This window comes from Populus trichocarpa, chromosome 19 (genome assembly GCF_000002775.5).
Source record: "Populus trichocarpa isolate Nisqually-1 chromosome 19, P.trichocarpa_v4.1, whole genome shotgun sequence".
Taxonomy (NCBI): Eukaryota; Viridiplantae; Streptophyta; class Magnoliopsida; order Malpighiales; family Salicaceae; genus Populus; species Populus trichocarpa.
The window spans coordinates 11,618,369-11,633,581 of NC_037303.2; the positions used below are offsets into that span (position 1 = coordinate 11,618,369).

A 15,213-nucleotide genomic window follows, 5' to 3' on the forward strand; every position below is an offset into this window, starting at 1 on the left:
TCAGTATATATAGGCTTATTTCATATTATCAAGTGAAATGTATATCTCAAACTTTCTTACAGATTTTGCATCGAGGTTTCTTTCGTATCTGAAGTCCTTTTACAAATGCGCCGTCCTTGGAGTTGCCAATATCACCTTGTTTATTGTTCGATGAAAATTTATTTGGCTCCATTTCTTCTTGATATTCTTTGCTCTTGAACTTGTAATCAACCTACTAGCACTAGCAAGGTGATTGAGAGTTGAGTGAGATCTCTCAACTCTTCAATAATGTTGATGAAAAAATTAATCAATTTTTTTTTCTTTTTTGAGGAAAATTAAGATTCTCAACAACTTCAATTATTGTTGAAGAGAAATCATTAATGATTTGTCCTTCTTTCATCCAGAGATTTTCAAAATCTCTTCTTAGAGTTTGAAGCTTTATGGCTCGGTGCTTTGAAATTCATCTTGCAACGTGTCCCAAGCACAGTTTTGGAATTAAAATTATAATTAACTAAAAATATTGAAAAAAAGGATATTGTATAAGAACATGATATAAATATGAGTGATATATTTGTCGAATTATATAACTATATATTGAATCATTGAACGAAAAAACATTAAGGAAAAATAGCATATTTCAATAACAAGAAAATCGAAAATTACAAGTCTTTAACAACATACACTTGATATCTTAAATTTAAATTTTATTGGATAATTTATTTTGTCCACTAATTTTGTTTTTCATCAAAATAAAAAACACCAAACATTACAATCAATTATAAAACAATTCGTAGGAACAGTATGCCCAAATTAATGTCGCCGTGCACATGCTCTCTGGCAATATATCATTTTAGCACATATTTTACGAGACCGGGAAAATGAACATCCATCATGTAAGCTTCCCAATTAATACTTGTGGGGTCAAAATTGAAGGCATCTGCTTCTGAACAAGTCTCTCTCGCAGCAATTTGCAACTTTTCCGAGTTGGTGTCATCAAATCTGAGTAAAAAAAGATCAAATTAATTTATTATGCGCTAATCTATGTAATATTCATTCAAACTGTAAGATATATCAATGGAATTCAATGACTATATCCTTACATGCCCTTAAAGAACACATAAGGTTCATAGAGCTCAGCTAATCGCATTCCACGCTTCAAGTTTCTGTCAAGAGCAGTGTACTTGTCCTTATAGGGTTTCTGGAATAAACCAGCAATGATTGCTAGATATTGGAATACCTGGTAAGAGAAAAAAATACTTGTTAGTTTGAGATTAATGAGAAAAAAATCACATACGTAGGAAGTTTATGTTTGATTATATGTTGTAACAAAGGAAAAGCAATTATGGAATAAGACATACGTTAATTTAATTATTGATTTTAGGTTGTAATCATGCATTAGACGTACCAATCCCGATCTTCCTCCACCACTTTATTAATTATGGATAGCTTAAACTGTCAAATGAGATTCTATAATATGATTTACATTATTTTCTAGCACATCCTCTCAAGTGAAAGCTCCTTGAACTTGAAACTTGAACAAACTCATACTACATTGTGCTTAATTTTTATCACATAAATGAGGATGATGAGATTCGAATTCGTAACCGCTTGATCATTAAGGCTCTAATACCATGTTAAAAAACTAATTCAACCTAATAGCTTAAACTATTAGGTGAGGTTTCAATATATAATTTATATTATTTTCAAATACTATCTAACCCAGGTGTGATCATTTTCGGTTCGGTTCGGTTTTTATTAAAAAAAAATAACCAAACTGAATTTAAAAAAAAACCGAAACTGAACCGAAACCGGTTCAAACCGACCGGTTTCGGTTTGGTTTTTTAGAACAAAAACCGGTTCAAACCGGTTTGGCTTGGTTTTCCGGGTTTGGCTTTGTTTTTTCCGGTTTTGCTCTGTTTTTTTTCCGGTTTTGCTCGGTTTTTTCGGTTTGGGTTCGGTTCGGTTCGATTTTTTCGGTTTCAAGCTTATAAAACCGAAACCGAACCGAACCGGTTGGTTTTTTTGCTCACTCCTAATCTAACCCAACATTTATAAATTGGGTATTAGTAATTCTTGCAAAATTCAATAACTTAAATGAGAAACACTGGTCAATAAGATAGGAGTAATTAATAAGGAAAAGCGGTTCTTGAAATTATGTGACTTTGCTTTCTTCAAGGGTATATGCAAATGCCTCCTTTTCTTATATTCAAATAATTTAGTAAAAATAGATTTTCATTAAATAACTTGTTATTTTCGATCCACAAGAACACTTTTCGTGCAACTATCATGACACCACATCCTCTTTTTGAACGATGGACCTATGATGATGCAGGTGATGTGTGAACTATATGAACTATAGAAATAGACTAAATTTTGATGGACATTACGAAATGTGAAATTAAACTAATGCCAAATAATTTGAAATTGAGACGCAGCTGAAATAAATTAGTTATGTTCATCAAACCTTTAATGGCAACGAATAACGAATCGCCATGTATATACGGAAAGTAGCCATGGATCTGAAAGCTTTAATCTTGCCAACCTTTATTGGCTTTCCTTCTTTGTCAATCAACGGGTTTTGAGTGAAGTAAAGAAAGAATAATTCATTTAAATTTGAGAATGTGAACGGATTTCTCAATGAAGATCCTACATGATAAATGATTTCTGAAGTATTGGATCGGTTTGCATATTCCACCATGGCCATGATAAGAGCATTGATTACCATGTCAGCTGGTATCTGCATCATTTCCAGGACATTTTCAGTTTTGGCATGCTTATATTTATAAAAACTAATGAAAGAACGAAGGGGGTATTAGCTAACCACGTCAACAATTAACTGTGGATTGAACGGAAAGTGTTTCAATTTCCCTTTAGCATAGCCAACAACTACACCATCAATGGTCCTGTGTTATTGGGACAAAAATTGAGATTCGAAAATTAATGAAGAACCATGCATGCTTACACCCATGATGCGCATGCAGATATATATGAAGTAGCAGACTACCTTACACCTTCAATCCAACCCGGAAACGGCTCCTGGTAAGTACTTGTTACCATAGTAGGGCGGATAATGACTAGAGGTACTGTATCTCTATTATAATGGACAAGGAGCATCTCTCCCATTGCCTTGGTAAATACGTAAGTGTTTGGCCATCCAAACATCCTGGCCCTGTAATTAATCACGATCAAGGGAAAAGATATCATGTCAGGCAAAGAAGTATATATGTCTTAAACGAAAATTGTCACAATTTAATTAGATATTACTACCGTTCAGTGCCATAATCCTTCATGTAAGATGTGACCGCACTCTCTTCAGCATGTTCTGAGTGGAGTTTCCTCAATTTCTCTTCCACCAGTTTCTTTTCTATGTCGATGTCTATCATTCCCGTGCCTTTCTTGGCTTTGCCCAAGCGAAATGGCTTCTCCTGTATAAATCCTGCATCTTCGCCGCATACGTAAGCTGAGGAAAGCAAAATCATTGAGAAGAATGTTAGCCTGCATTGAAGATTCCAAAACATTATACTTGGCGTGGATTGTGCCATGCATAGATGAGTACAGTGTGTCCAATTAAAGCTCAATCCAACTACATAATAAATATTCTTACCAGTTGATAAATGGACAAGCACCTTAATATTATTGCATTTCTTGACAAAGTTCAAGAGGTGCAAAGGTCCCAATGTATTGATACCTAATGCAACATCGTATCTTCAACAAACAATATAAAAAAAATAATTAAGTAAGAAGAGTGAAACGTTACTAATTTTAGTGATTAATAAATTCTTAAATATCTTTCGTTACAAAGGAATTTGAATCTCTTATCTCTAAAAGAAATGAACTAATGAAAATCAGTTAATTTGCTTGCTGACCTTTCATCAAAGTTGGTGGTGGCAGCGCAGTTAATCACCGTATCAATTTCATTCCATATCTGATCCTTCAACAATGAGTCTCTTATTCCCAAGTCCACACAAGAGATGTCCCCAGGAACAGGAGTCACTTTTTCATAAACGAAGGAATATAAACTTGCACCATGTTGCTCTCTCAAAACATCAAACAAGGCCATCCCTATCACCTGTATAAATCAGTATATATACAATATAGAATCAAGAACTATTCTATGTTTCAGTCCATGATGCACATATAATAAATTTAAGATAAAAAAAAAAGAGAAAGAAAGAAGAAGAAGATTTCACCTCATTATGCAGTCGTTCTTCAGCAGATTTAGTGTCCACGGCTCTTAGAAGAAGATAAAGCTTCTTCACTTTGGGTTGAACCCTCAATATCTTCTCCACAAAAACTGCCAATGTTAGAAAACAAGATTGTTAATAGATTGATTTTGTCACAGCACATCACTACAAAAATTAAAGGGACGAAATCATAAATTCGTAAGTCTTGAGGAAATAAATTTCTTTTGAGAGGGGACAATACTCTTTGCAAGAAATCCAGTTGCACCAATGACCAAAATGGACTTGTTGTTTAGGAACTCCACTATACTTCCCAGCTCCATTGAAGATAATATTTTCCTACCTTTATTAAATTTTTGGATGAATTAAAAAAAGCATCTCGGAGGGTGTATATATAACCACAACACGATTTTCCAAGTAGCATCAGATGACAGTGCTTGTCTGCTAACTTAAATTGACATTTACTAGTATTATAGGTACAGTTTGCAAAATCATTTAAAGTGTTTAAAGCAGGGTAGTTAGCAAGGATTAGCTAGCATGGATCAGATGTGATGATAATTCAAGAAATCCTCGGGTAAGATGTGGGAAAATGATTGTGTGGTGGCTATAATGGTGAAGAGAGAATGGTCGAAAACTAGGCTTTAGTTTTTGGCCGACTGTTTTTGTGAGAGCGGGGTGACTATGAGGTTTTGTGAGATGAGGAAATACGAATCTTATTTTTTTACTCGCATTTTCTCTCTATTATTCTTGTAAATCTTTTTTCTTTTAGGTATCTAAATGCTTCCCTTTTCTTCTGATCTCTTGTCTACTTGTAACACACTCTTTGATAATCTTCTTACTCATCTTGATCTCTTATTTCCTTTTCCCCTTGTATTTCTATCTCTCAATTTCCTGATCTCTTCTCTTCTTTATCCTTCAGTTGTTTTGAAGACGCGCGCTCTTATTATTTATTTTGGTTCATATTTCCTTACTTGCCTGTTGTTTCGCTCCCAAATGTTTTATTTTAAAAAAATATATTTTCAATAAAGGGTCAAAAATCAGATATAAAAAAGGGTTCTCACCACTAGTTAAGCTGGTCAGAAAAGTCTAGTTCTAATAACTATATCTATAATGACCAAAGACATATTATCTTTACTATAAGGGCATCTCCAACGGTGGAGGAAAATGAAATGCTAAAACCAATAATTGCCAAAATAGCTTTTCTTTCTTATTTTGCTCAGTCCAACAGAAGTGCTAAAAAACAAGGTAAAATAGTTTTTTCCTTGGCTAAAAGTTATTCCTACATGTTTTTGAGAAAAGCTAAAAAACAGTTGGTCTTGTATTGTACTTGAGTTTTGGTTTTCAATGCACAATTTTTTATTTTATTTTAGCTTTTACTATTGAAGAGTTTAAGAATAAAAGCTATATTTACATTATTTAAAATGTTATACTAACAATTTAGCTCTTTAAAATGAATTTTTCCATTTGAGAAGCCATAATGGACTAAGAACATATATCCCATTATCTTTGTAAGTAAATACATAGATGTTTGGCCATCCATCCATAGGTGTTTTGCATCGGAACAATACATGGAAACCACAAGAATCCATCCATAGCTGTTGATAATAGAATGCAATCATAATATATGGCTAAAGAGATTTGAAATCTAAACAAGCTCTCCGGCCTCTGCTGTTGTGAGCTCTGGTCCTTCCTCAGCTTCTCCTTCAGGTCTGCAACTTTGTGTTGATCTCTCCTCTTATCCTCTTCAACAGCTCCCCAGTTCAGATCCTTCTGCCCCTCGGTTTGCTGGTCGTCAGCATCCGATGGTTCTTCGTCCGCGGCTGCCTCTGTTGCACCAAACTGTCGGGTACTGTTTATTGCGAGGCTGAGTATAAAGTCTTGGCTGATGGCACTGCTGAGATTATCTGGTTTCAGTATCAATTGCGAGATCTGCAGATTCTCTTTAACTCTGCTCCTATCTTTTGGTGTGATAATCTAGGCGCTACTTACTTATCTGCAAATCCTATATTTCATGCTCGCACTAAACATGTTGAGGTTGACTATCATTTTGTATGAGACAGAAAGAGATTCAGATTCATTTTATCCCCTTTCACGATCAACTTGCAGATCTTTTTACTAAGCCACTTCCTACTACTCTGTTTACTGCTTTTCAGTTCAAGCTTCAGGTTGATCCTCCACCCTCAGCTTGAGGGGACATATTAATGTATCTATATAAAAAATGTACTATATAGAAAATATTGTAGTCATACTCTTGTGTTGTAACCCCATCATTACTGTTGTATATTGCCATATACAAATATATAAAAAAGGTTGGTTAACCAATATGTTAGGTATCTTAATTATTCTCAACTCCCTCCAACCATATACTCCTGTGTATTATGATCAGACCAAATTAATGGTCCAGGGAGGCAACCCCACAAGACATGAAAGGATTAAAAAAAAGAAGAGGAAACCCTATCGTAAGAAAGTTGACTAAATGTTGGTCTAGAACAGAATTCATGGATGGGCATGAAAGTGATGAAGATAAGTCAATTGGAAATAAAAAATTGATAATGAGATTGAAATAATACTATAAAAAAAAATTGTAAAAAACTTATAAAGTTTAATTTCCAACCAACCAATATTAAAGGATGAGATAAAAAAAATTAATTAAAAAAAATAATAAAAAAACAACCTAAGTCAATTCAGACTAATCTATTAAACTCGGGATCTGAATTATGAGATCAAGATAAATTCATAAAAAACAAATCAAAAAACAATTTTAAAGCCCCACTTTCAACAGATCTACTGTTAAAGGTTGAAATCGAGAAAAAAAAATTCATGATACTGATATATAACCTGATAGAAATAAAAAAAAGATTACATAACATAATTCTCAAATACAATTTAATATTAAAAAATAAAATTATAAAAAAAATATAAAAAAAATTGAGATGTTGAAGAGTGGAAATGAAAAAAAAAATCTTTTTAGTGAATAAAATTTTATGAGAATGATTACAGTGATTTAGTTGCATTTTTTAGTGTTATATATATAGTTGTAGTTAAACTATATTGCTTTTCTCAACAGATCTTTAAGTTCAGAACATTTTCTCTGTAAAAACAAAATCACGGATAGATTCTTGTGGTACTGTCCGTGTATTGTTAATGGAATTTCTAGAAATTAATACCGGTTACCTTTTCTGCCTTTATTGTTCGAATTAGTCTTTGCTGCTTGGGAAGCCTTGTGTTTCAGTCCTTGGTCGGCTGATTTTGATAATTAAGCCTTTCTTCCTTCAATTCTTCAACTTGTTGATTTTGCATTTGAGTTAATTTTGTACGAATCTATAATTTTTATTTTTAATGGATCCTGGTGCATGAATGATTGGATTCTAAACTAGATTTAGGGATTGAAATTAAAAGATCAATGGTCAAATGGGACTAATCTTGTTAAAGTTATATGAACAAGGGTTTAATTAGTAAGATTGCGAATTTTTGTGTTCGTAGTAAGTGAATAACAAGGACAATGACTTGAATCAACGAAAAGGATGGAGCTTAATATAATTTTAGTTTGTCTTGATTTTTCTGCTATATTTAGTAAAAAGGTGAATCACCGTATAAGTATTACCCAACTCCGTCTTTTTTTTTTGAAAGATGTGTATATTATTTAAACGCCAAAGCCTGGCGGGAGTAGTACAAAAACTACACAATATCTTATTACGGCAAAAAGCCATAAATAGGATAAAGCGCAGAATAAGAAAAACAAAAGCAAAGAAAACCTTAGAATAGCCATCCGAATGAGCTCGAAGCTAAACAATCCTCTACAAAACAAAAAACGAAAATAACTCAAAGACATAGTGGGAGAAGACACAAGAGCAAGGCCATAGAAAAAAAAAAAAGTGTAGTGGGTGGATTACACCGTATAAGTATTACCCAACTCCGTCTTTGACCTGGTCGGACTGGATTGAGTGGGTGGCTCTTCATTGGACGGCAACACATTACAATAATGAAAGGGACGAAATCATAAATTCGTAAGTCTTGAGGAAATAAATTTCCTTTGAGAGGGGACAATGCTGTTTGCAAGAAATCCAGGTGCACCAATGGCCAAAATGGACTTGTTGTTTCCCAGCTGCATTGAATATAATCTTTTCCTACCTTCATTAAATTTTTGGATGAATTAAAAACAGCATCTCAGAGGGTATATATAACCACAACACGATTTTATTTATTTATTTATTTATTTATAAGCATTAGATGACAGTGGTTGTTGGCAAACTTAAATTGACATTTACTAGTTTTATAGGTACAGTTTGGCAAATCATTTAAAGTGTTTACAGCAGGGTAGCTAGCAAGGATTAGCTAGCATGGATCAGATGCGATGACAATTCAAGAAATCTTCGGATAAGATGGAGGAAAACGATTGTTTACGTACCTACGCCCGTTTGTTTCAAAGATAACTGAGCTCCCGTCATCTTTGAATAACTTATGTGGTCTATTTTATTTATTGTTGGTTACTTCTTTTTTATATTATTTGATTCATCTCGTTGAAATCTTTTTAATGGTATTAGTGACATCATCATCGAAGCTTCAACATGCCTCTAAGAGGAAAAAAGAGAAAAAAAAAACAAACAAATTTAGAAAGGCCTTTGAAGCACCGAGCAGCCCGAACGATTCATACTAGCGTGTAATAAGATGTCAAATGATCATGTTGATAAATGTTTTGTCTGATTTAGAGGAGAAACGAGGCGTCAAATACCTTGGGAAGGAGGCCACTCAAACAGCCTCTCTGAAGAAGAAGATGAACAGTCATCTTCAAAACGACGTTGTTTAGGCCAATTGCATTTTAGTCCTTCGACGTGTGATTTATTTCTAATTACACCCCTAATTGGTTCCAAACTTTCAATTTTGTTCAATTTTACCCCTGACAAACTTTAATTCAAACCCCAGATTTTAGTATCTTTTTCCCTTTGTCCATGGTTTAGGATTTATGCAATTTGACCCTCAATTGATCAATAAACTTCTAATTTCTTTAATTTGGCCCCTGATTTAGTCAATTTCAGTCTGTTTATTTATATGCCTTTTCCAGTTTGGTCCTTGGTTTCGGATTTCTTCAATCAATTCTCTAATTAGCCATCAAACTTTAATATTTATGCAATTAAACCCCTGATTTGACCAAATCAACTCTTAAAAATTTATAATTTAACCCCTAAACTTTAACTTCTTTCAATTAAAGTCCAAATTGACTTAAAAATCAATTTTTCTTGCAATCAAACCTCCATAAAAATCAATTAAACCTTCAATAAAATTAATCGAGTCCATAAACATCTGATTTTGGGCTTTTCTTCCTCGAAGTGAATTTTCTTTGTTAATATGGCCTTCATTAGTAAAACGATATACCGTCAAATTTTAATTTTTGTATTTTCAAACTTTTTCAACCAATTTTTAGTCATTTTCTGGGCGCTCTGGCATCATCTTCTCATTGCTATTATTTTTTTGTTTTCTCCTGAATATATATATATATTTTTTTTTGCATTTTCTCCTTTCTACGTGGGAATCCAAAAATAAATAACAACACTTAGAGTTTGAAGCTTTATGGCTTATTTTTTTACGGTGCTTCGAAATTCATCTGGACTAAAACATAGTTTTGAAATTAAAATTATAATTAACTGAAATTGGATTAAAATATTGAGAAAAAATGGATATTATATATACACGATTGATATATTTTTCAAATTATATAACCATATATTCAGTCATTTAACAAACAAAAAAAAATATTATTAAGGAAAAATAGCATATTTCAATAACAAGAAAATCGAAAATTACAAGTCTTTAACAACATACACTTGATATATTAAATTTAAATTTTATTGGATAATTTATTTTGTCCACTAATTTTATTTTTCATCAAAATAAAAAACACCAAATATTGCAATCAATTATAAAACAATTCGTAGGAACAGTATGCCCAAATTAATGTCGCCGTGCACATGCTCTCTGGCAATATATCATTTTAGCACATATTTTACGAGACCAGGAAAATGAACATCCATCATGTACGCTTCCCAATTAACACTTGTGGGGTCAAAGTTGAAGGCATCTGCTTCTGAACAAGTCTCTCTTGCAGCAATTTGCAACTTTTCCGAGTTGGTGTCATCAAATCTGAGTAAAAAAAGATAAAATTAATTTATTATGCGCTAATCTATGTAATATTCATTCAAACTATAAGATATATCAATGGAATTCAATGACTATATCCTCACATGCCCTTAAAGAACACATAAGGTTCATAGAGCTCAGCTAATCGCATTCCACGCTTCAAGTTTCTGTCAAGAGCAGTGTACTTGTCCTTGTAGGGTTTCTGGAATAAACCAGCAATGATTGCTAGATATTGGAATACCTGGTAAGAGAAAAAAATACTGTTAGTTTGAGATTAATGAGAAAAAAATCACATACGTAGGAAGTTTATGTTTGATTATATGTTGTAACAAAGGAAAAGCAATTATGGAATAAGACATACGTTAATTTACTTATTGATTTTAGGTTGTAATCATGCATGAGACATGCATAGTGTACCAATCTCGATCTTCCTCCACCACTTTATTAGCCATATGTTAGAAATTGCTCTCTGCCTGATCCCTTTTTCTTTTCTAAGCCCAAAAACTATTGAAATCACCATCTCCGACAGCAAACCGTTGCACAATTAAAATACCCACATGGAGCATATCATAGCCTGAAGTGATCGACTTCCAGCTAATAATATTATGTTTAGGCAGTTCCTCAAGCAAATGTACATTCCTAGCTAGATGCAATATTTTCGATCCACAAGAGCACTTTTCGTGCAATTATCATGACACCACATCCTCTTTAGTTAAAGTTTGATCAGACCTGGTCAAATTTGATCAAAACCTGCTACGTAAAAAGGTTGACTTTGAAAAACGAAACGAAATTTCTTAGAGTAGGACCTATGGTGATGCAGGTGATGTGTGAAATATACGAACTATAGAAATAGAATAGATTTTGATGGACATTACGAAATGTGAAATTAAACTGATGCCAAATAATTTGAAATTGAGACGCAGCTGAATTAAATTAGTTATGCTCATCAAACCTTTAATGGCAACGAATAACGAATCGCCATGTATATACGGAAAGTAGCCATGGATCTGAAAGCTTTAATCTTGCCAACCTTTATTGGCTTTCCTTCTTTGTCAATCAACGGGTTTTGAGTGTAGTAAAGAAAGAATAATTCATTTAAATTTGAGAATGTGAACGGATTTCTCAATGAAGATCCTACATGATAAATGATTTCTGAAGTATTGGATCGGTTTGCATATTCCACCATGGCCATGATAAGAGCATTGATTACCATGTCAGCTGGTATCTGCATCATTTCCAGGACATTTTCAGTTTTGGCATGCTTATATTTATAAAAACTAATGAAAGAACGAAGGGGGTATTAGCTAACCACGTCAACAATTAACTGTGGATTGAACGGAAAGTGTTTCAATTTCCCTTTAGCATAGCCAACAACTACACCATCAATGGTCCTGTGTTATTGGGACAAAAATTGAGATTCGAAAATTAATGAAGAACCATGCATGCTTACACCATGATGCGCATGCAGATATGCAGTAGCAGACTACCTTACACCTTCAATCCAACCCGGAAACGGCTCCTGGTAAGTACTTGTTACCATAGTAGGGCGGATAATGACTAGAGGTACTGTATCTCTATTATAATGGACAAGGAGCATCTCTCCCATTGCCTTGGTAAATACGTAAGTGTTTGGCCATCCAAACATCCTGGCCCTGTAATTAATCACGATCAAGGGAAAAGATATCATGTCAGGCAAAGAAGTATATATGTCTTAAACGAAAATTGTCACAATTTAATTAGATATTACTACCGTTCAGTGCCATAATCCTTCATGTAAGATGTGACCGCACTCTCTTCAGCATGTTCTGAGTGGAGTTTCCTCAATTTCTCTTCCACCAGTTTCTTTTCTATGTCGATGTCTATCATTCCCGTGCCTTTCTTGGCTTTGCCCAAGCGAAATGGCTTCTCCTGTATAAATCCTGCATCTTCGCCGCATACGTAAGCTGAGGAAAGCAAAATCATTGAGAAGAATGTTAGCCTGCATTGAAGATTCCAAAACATTATACTTGGCGTGGATTGTGCCATGCATAGATGAGTACAGTGTGTCCAATTAAAGCTCAATCCAACTACATAATAAATATTCTTACCAGTTGATAAATGGACAAGCACCTTAACATTATTGCATTTCTTGACAAAGTTCAAGAGGTGCAAAGGTCCCAATGTATTGATACCTAATGCAACATCGTATCTTCAACAAACAATATAAAAAAAATAATTAAGTAAGAAGAGTGAAACGTTACTAATTTTAGTGATTAATAAATTCTTAAATATCTTTCGTTACAAAGGAATTTGAATCTCTTATCTCTAAAAGAAATGAACTAATGAAAATCAGTTAATTTGCTTGCTGACCTTTCATCAAAGTTGGTGGTGGCAGCGCAGTTAATCACCGTATCAATTTCATTCCATATCTGATCCTTCAACAATGAGTCTCTTATTCCCAAGTCCACACAAGAGATGTCCCCAGGAACAGGAGTCACTTTTTCATAAACGAAGGAATATAAACTTGCACCATGTTGCTCTCTCAAAACATCAAACAAGGCCATCCCTATCACCTGTATAAATCAGTATATATACAATATAGAATCAAGAACTATTCTATGTTTCAGTCCATGATGCACATATAATAAATTTAAGATAAAAAAAAAAGAGAAAGAAAGAAGAAGAAGATTTCACCTCATTATGCAGTCGTTCTTCAGCAGATTTAGTGTCCACGGCTCTTAGAAGAAGATAAAGCTTCTTCACTTTGGGTTGAACCCTCAATATCTTCTCCACAAAAACTGCCAATGTTAGAAAACAACATTGTTAATAGATTGATTTTGTCACAGCACATCACTACAAAAATTAAAGGGACGAAATCATAAATTCGTAAGTCTTGAGGAAATAAATTTCTTTTGAGAGGGGACAATACTCTTTGCAAGAAATCCAGTTGCACCAATGACCAAAATGGACTTGTTGTTTAGGAACTCCATTATACTTCCCAGCTCCATTGAAGATAATATTTTCCTACCTTTATTAAATTTTTGGATGAATTAAAAACAGCATCTCGGAGGGTGTATATATAACCACAACACGATTTTCCAAGTAGCATCAGATGACAGTGGTTGTCTGCTAACTTAAATTACATTTACTAGTATTATAGGTACAGTTTGCAAAATCATTTAAAGTGTTTAAAGCAGGGTAGTTAGCAAGGATTAGCTAGCATGGATCAGATGTGATGATAATTCAAGAAATCCTCGGGTAAGATGTGGGAAAATGATTGTGTACCTACGCCCGTTTGTTTCATGGAAAGCGGTTTTCTAGATATCACTTTCCAAACTTTCTATGTTTGTTTGCTATTATAAAATTTTATCTTAGTTTCAGAAAAGTGTTTTCCTTTTATTTTAGGAGGAAAACACTTCATAGAAGTTGTGAAAATTTTAGAAATGTCATATTATTTGTTAATTATATCAAATTTGGTCCTCAAACTTTTGATTGCTATATATTTTGTTTTGAATCTTATTTTTTTCTTCAATTTTATCTCTTAGAATTTGATTTAATTTGATTTTTATATTAACTTTGGTCTTTATTTTTATAATTGTTATTTGCTTTTCTCTTATCATTTTTTTAATTAAAATTTTTTATCTATCAAATTTGATCTTCATTCTTTTGATATTTATTTAATTTGAAATAATTTATGAAATTTTAATTATTATTATTTTAATTTCATCATTTTTCAACTTTTTTATCTGTTAGATTTGATCTTCATTATTTTGATTGTTATTTATTTTATTTGAGATAATTTATGAAATTAGATTTTTTTTAAAATTTCATTGTCATTTAACTTTTTAGTTTGTAAGATTTGTTCCTCATTATTTTAATAAACTTGAAAAAAAAAAGCATTAATAAGTTATTTTCTTACTCATTATCCATGACATAACCAAACACTGGAAAGTGTTTTCTAATTTATTTTTCATGTATTACCAAATATAGGAAAATAATTCACTTTTTTAGAATCCATTTTCCAAAAAAACCACTTTCCAAAAAGAAATTACTTTCCAACAAATAAATAGGGTTTAGACACGTGCTATTTTGAATTCAAATAGTGCCATTCTTTTCTTTCACCCTAGCCTCGGGAAAACAATTGTGAGTGTAAACACTAGCGACTGCTAATCTAGAAAGTGGCTTGCAACTCTTTTCTTTTGCATTCATCGTCTTGGGTCCTCTTCTCACATCTAATAATTCAAGGTTGTCATCTCGAGCTTCGTGGACAGATATTTGGGCGATAAGACAAATCCAACAATACCAAATAAGATCACTAATAGTGAACATAATGGGCCATATGAGCCGTTGAAAGGCAAGGGAGCCCCGCCATCTTTGAACGACTCGTGTGGCCCACTTCGTTCACTGTTGGTGACCTTTTCTTAATGTTGTTGGATTCATCTCATACTTTATTCCACCACAAATCGCCCCTTCTTCTCCTTTATCCACCACCATCGCCAACACTCCACCAACGCCACTTCCATCACCTTCCCTTTAATAATTTCATGTTAGCACCTTTCTCACTTTTAATTTTGTTGAATTTGTTGTGTTTTGGTGATTGTTAGGATTTATTTTCTTATATTAAGTTTTAGTTGAATTTAGATCAATAACGTATAAATTATGTTAATTAGTTATAAATTAAATCAATTGAGTTTATAAATTGCATCAATTAGGAATAAATTTGATGGGTTAGATATTGGTGATTAGTTAGGTATTTTGTTATGTAAGGGCTTAGTTGAATTTATGTCAATTAGGTATAATTTATGTCAATTGAGTTGATATATCAATTATCTATAAATTAGGCATTTTAGGGTTTATATGGTTGGTGAGAATCAATGAATTTTAGGATAATTGAGGGTAATTGATGAATTTTGTCAAACTTGATATATTTTTTGTGAGA

The 15,213-nt window shown here is 33.0% G+C and overlaps 1 protein-coding gene across 3 annotated transcripts; it reads right to left on the minus strand.

The window, feature by feature from the left end:
• Positions 1-596: 596 nt before the first annotated feature.
• On the minus strand, positions 597-13,384 carry LOC18108459 (alcohol-forming fatty acyl-CoA reductase). 3 transcript variants are annotated; one of them, XM_052449705.1, is made up of 10 exons: positions 13,204-13,384; positions 4,170-4,273; positions 3,846-4,048; positions 3,584-3,684; positions 3,247-3,439; positions 2,984-3,148; positions 2,801-2,882; positions 2,444-2,716; positions 1,080-1,216; positions 597-978 (listed from the first exon to the last, which is right to left on the minus strand). In XM_052449705.1, the coding sequence occupies exons 1-10, from the start codon at positions 13,280-13,282 to the stop codon at positions 825-827; spliced, it is 1,491 nt and encodes a 496-aa protein (XP_052305665.1). In that variant the 5' UTR covers positions 13,283-13,384; the 3' UTR covers positions 597-824. The 3 variants fall into 3 exon arrangements, with proteins under 3 accessions (XP_052305665.1, XP_052305664.1, XP_006371441.3); XM_052449704.1 differs by lacking the exon at positions 13,204-13,384 and adding an exon at positions 4,405-4,782; XM_006371379.3 differs by lacking the exons at positions 597-978; positions 1,080-1,216; positions 2,444-2,716; ... (4 more) ...; positions 3,846-4,048; positions 4,170-4,273 and adding exons at positions 9,893-10,298; positions 10,400-10,536; positions 11,248-11,520; ... (4 more) ...; positions 12,645-12,847; positions 12,969-13,072 and having other exon boundaries at positions 13,204-13,372.
• Between the last annotated feature and the right edge of the window lie 1,829 nt (positions 13,385-15,213).

What these genes read in the sequence shown, in the direction of transcription:
- LOC18108459 (XM_052449705.1), bottom strand. Translation starts at nt 13,282, where the DNA reads ATGGAGCTGGGAAGTATAATGGAGTTCCTAAACAACAAGTCCATTTTG. An exon ending in GGTTGGATTGAAGGTGTAAG is followed by an intron (nt 2,883 to 2,983) that starts GTAGTCTGCTAC and finishes CCAATAACACAG; the next exon opens with GACCATTGATGGTGTAGTTG. An exon ending in GTTATTCGTTGCCATTAAAG is followed by an intron (nt 1,217 to 2,443) that starts GTTTGATGAACA and finishes TTCTCTTACCAG; the next exon opens with GTATTCCAATATCTAGCAAT.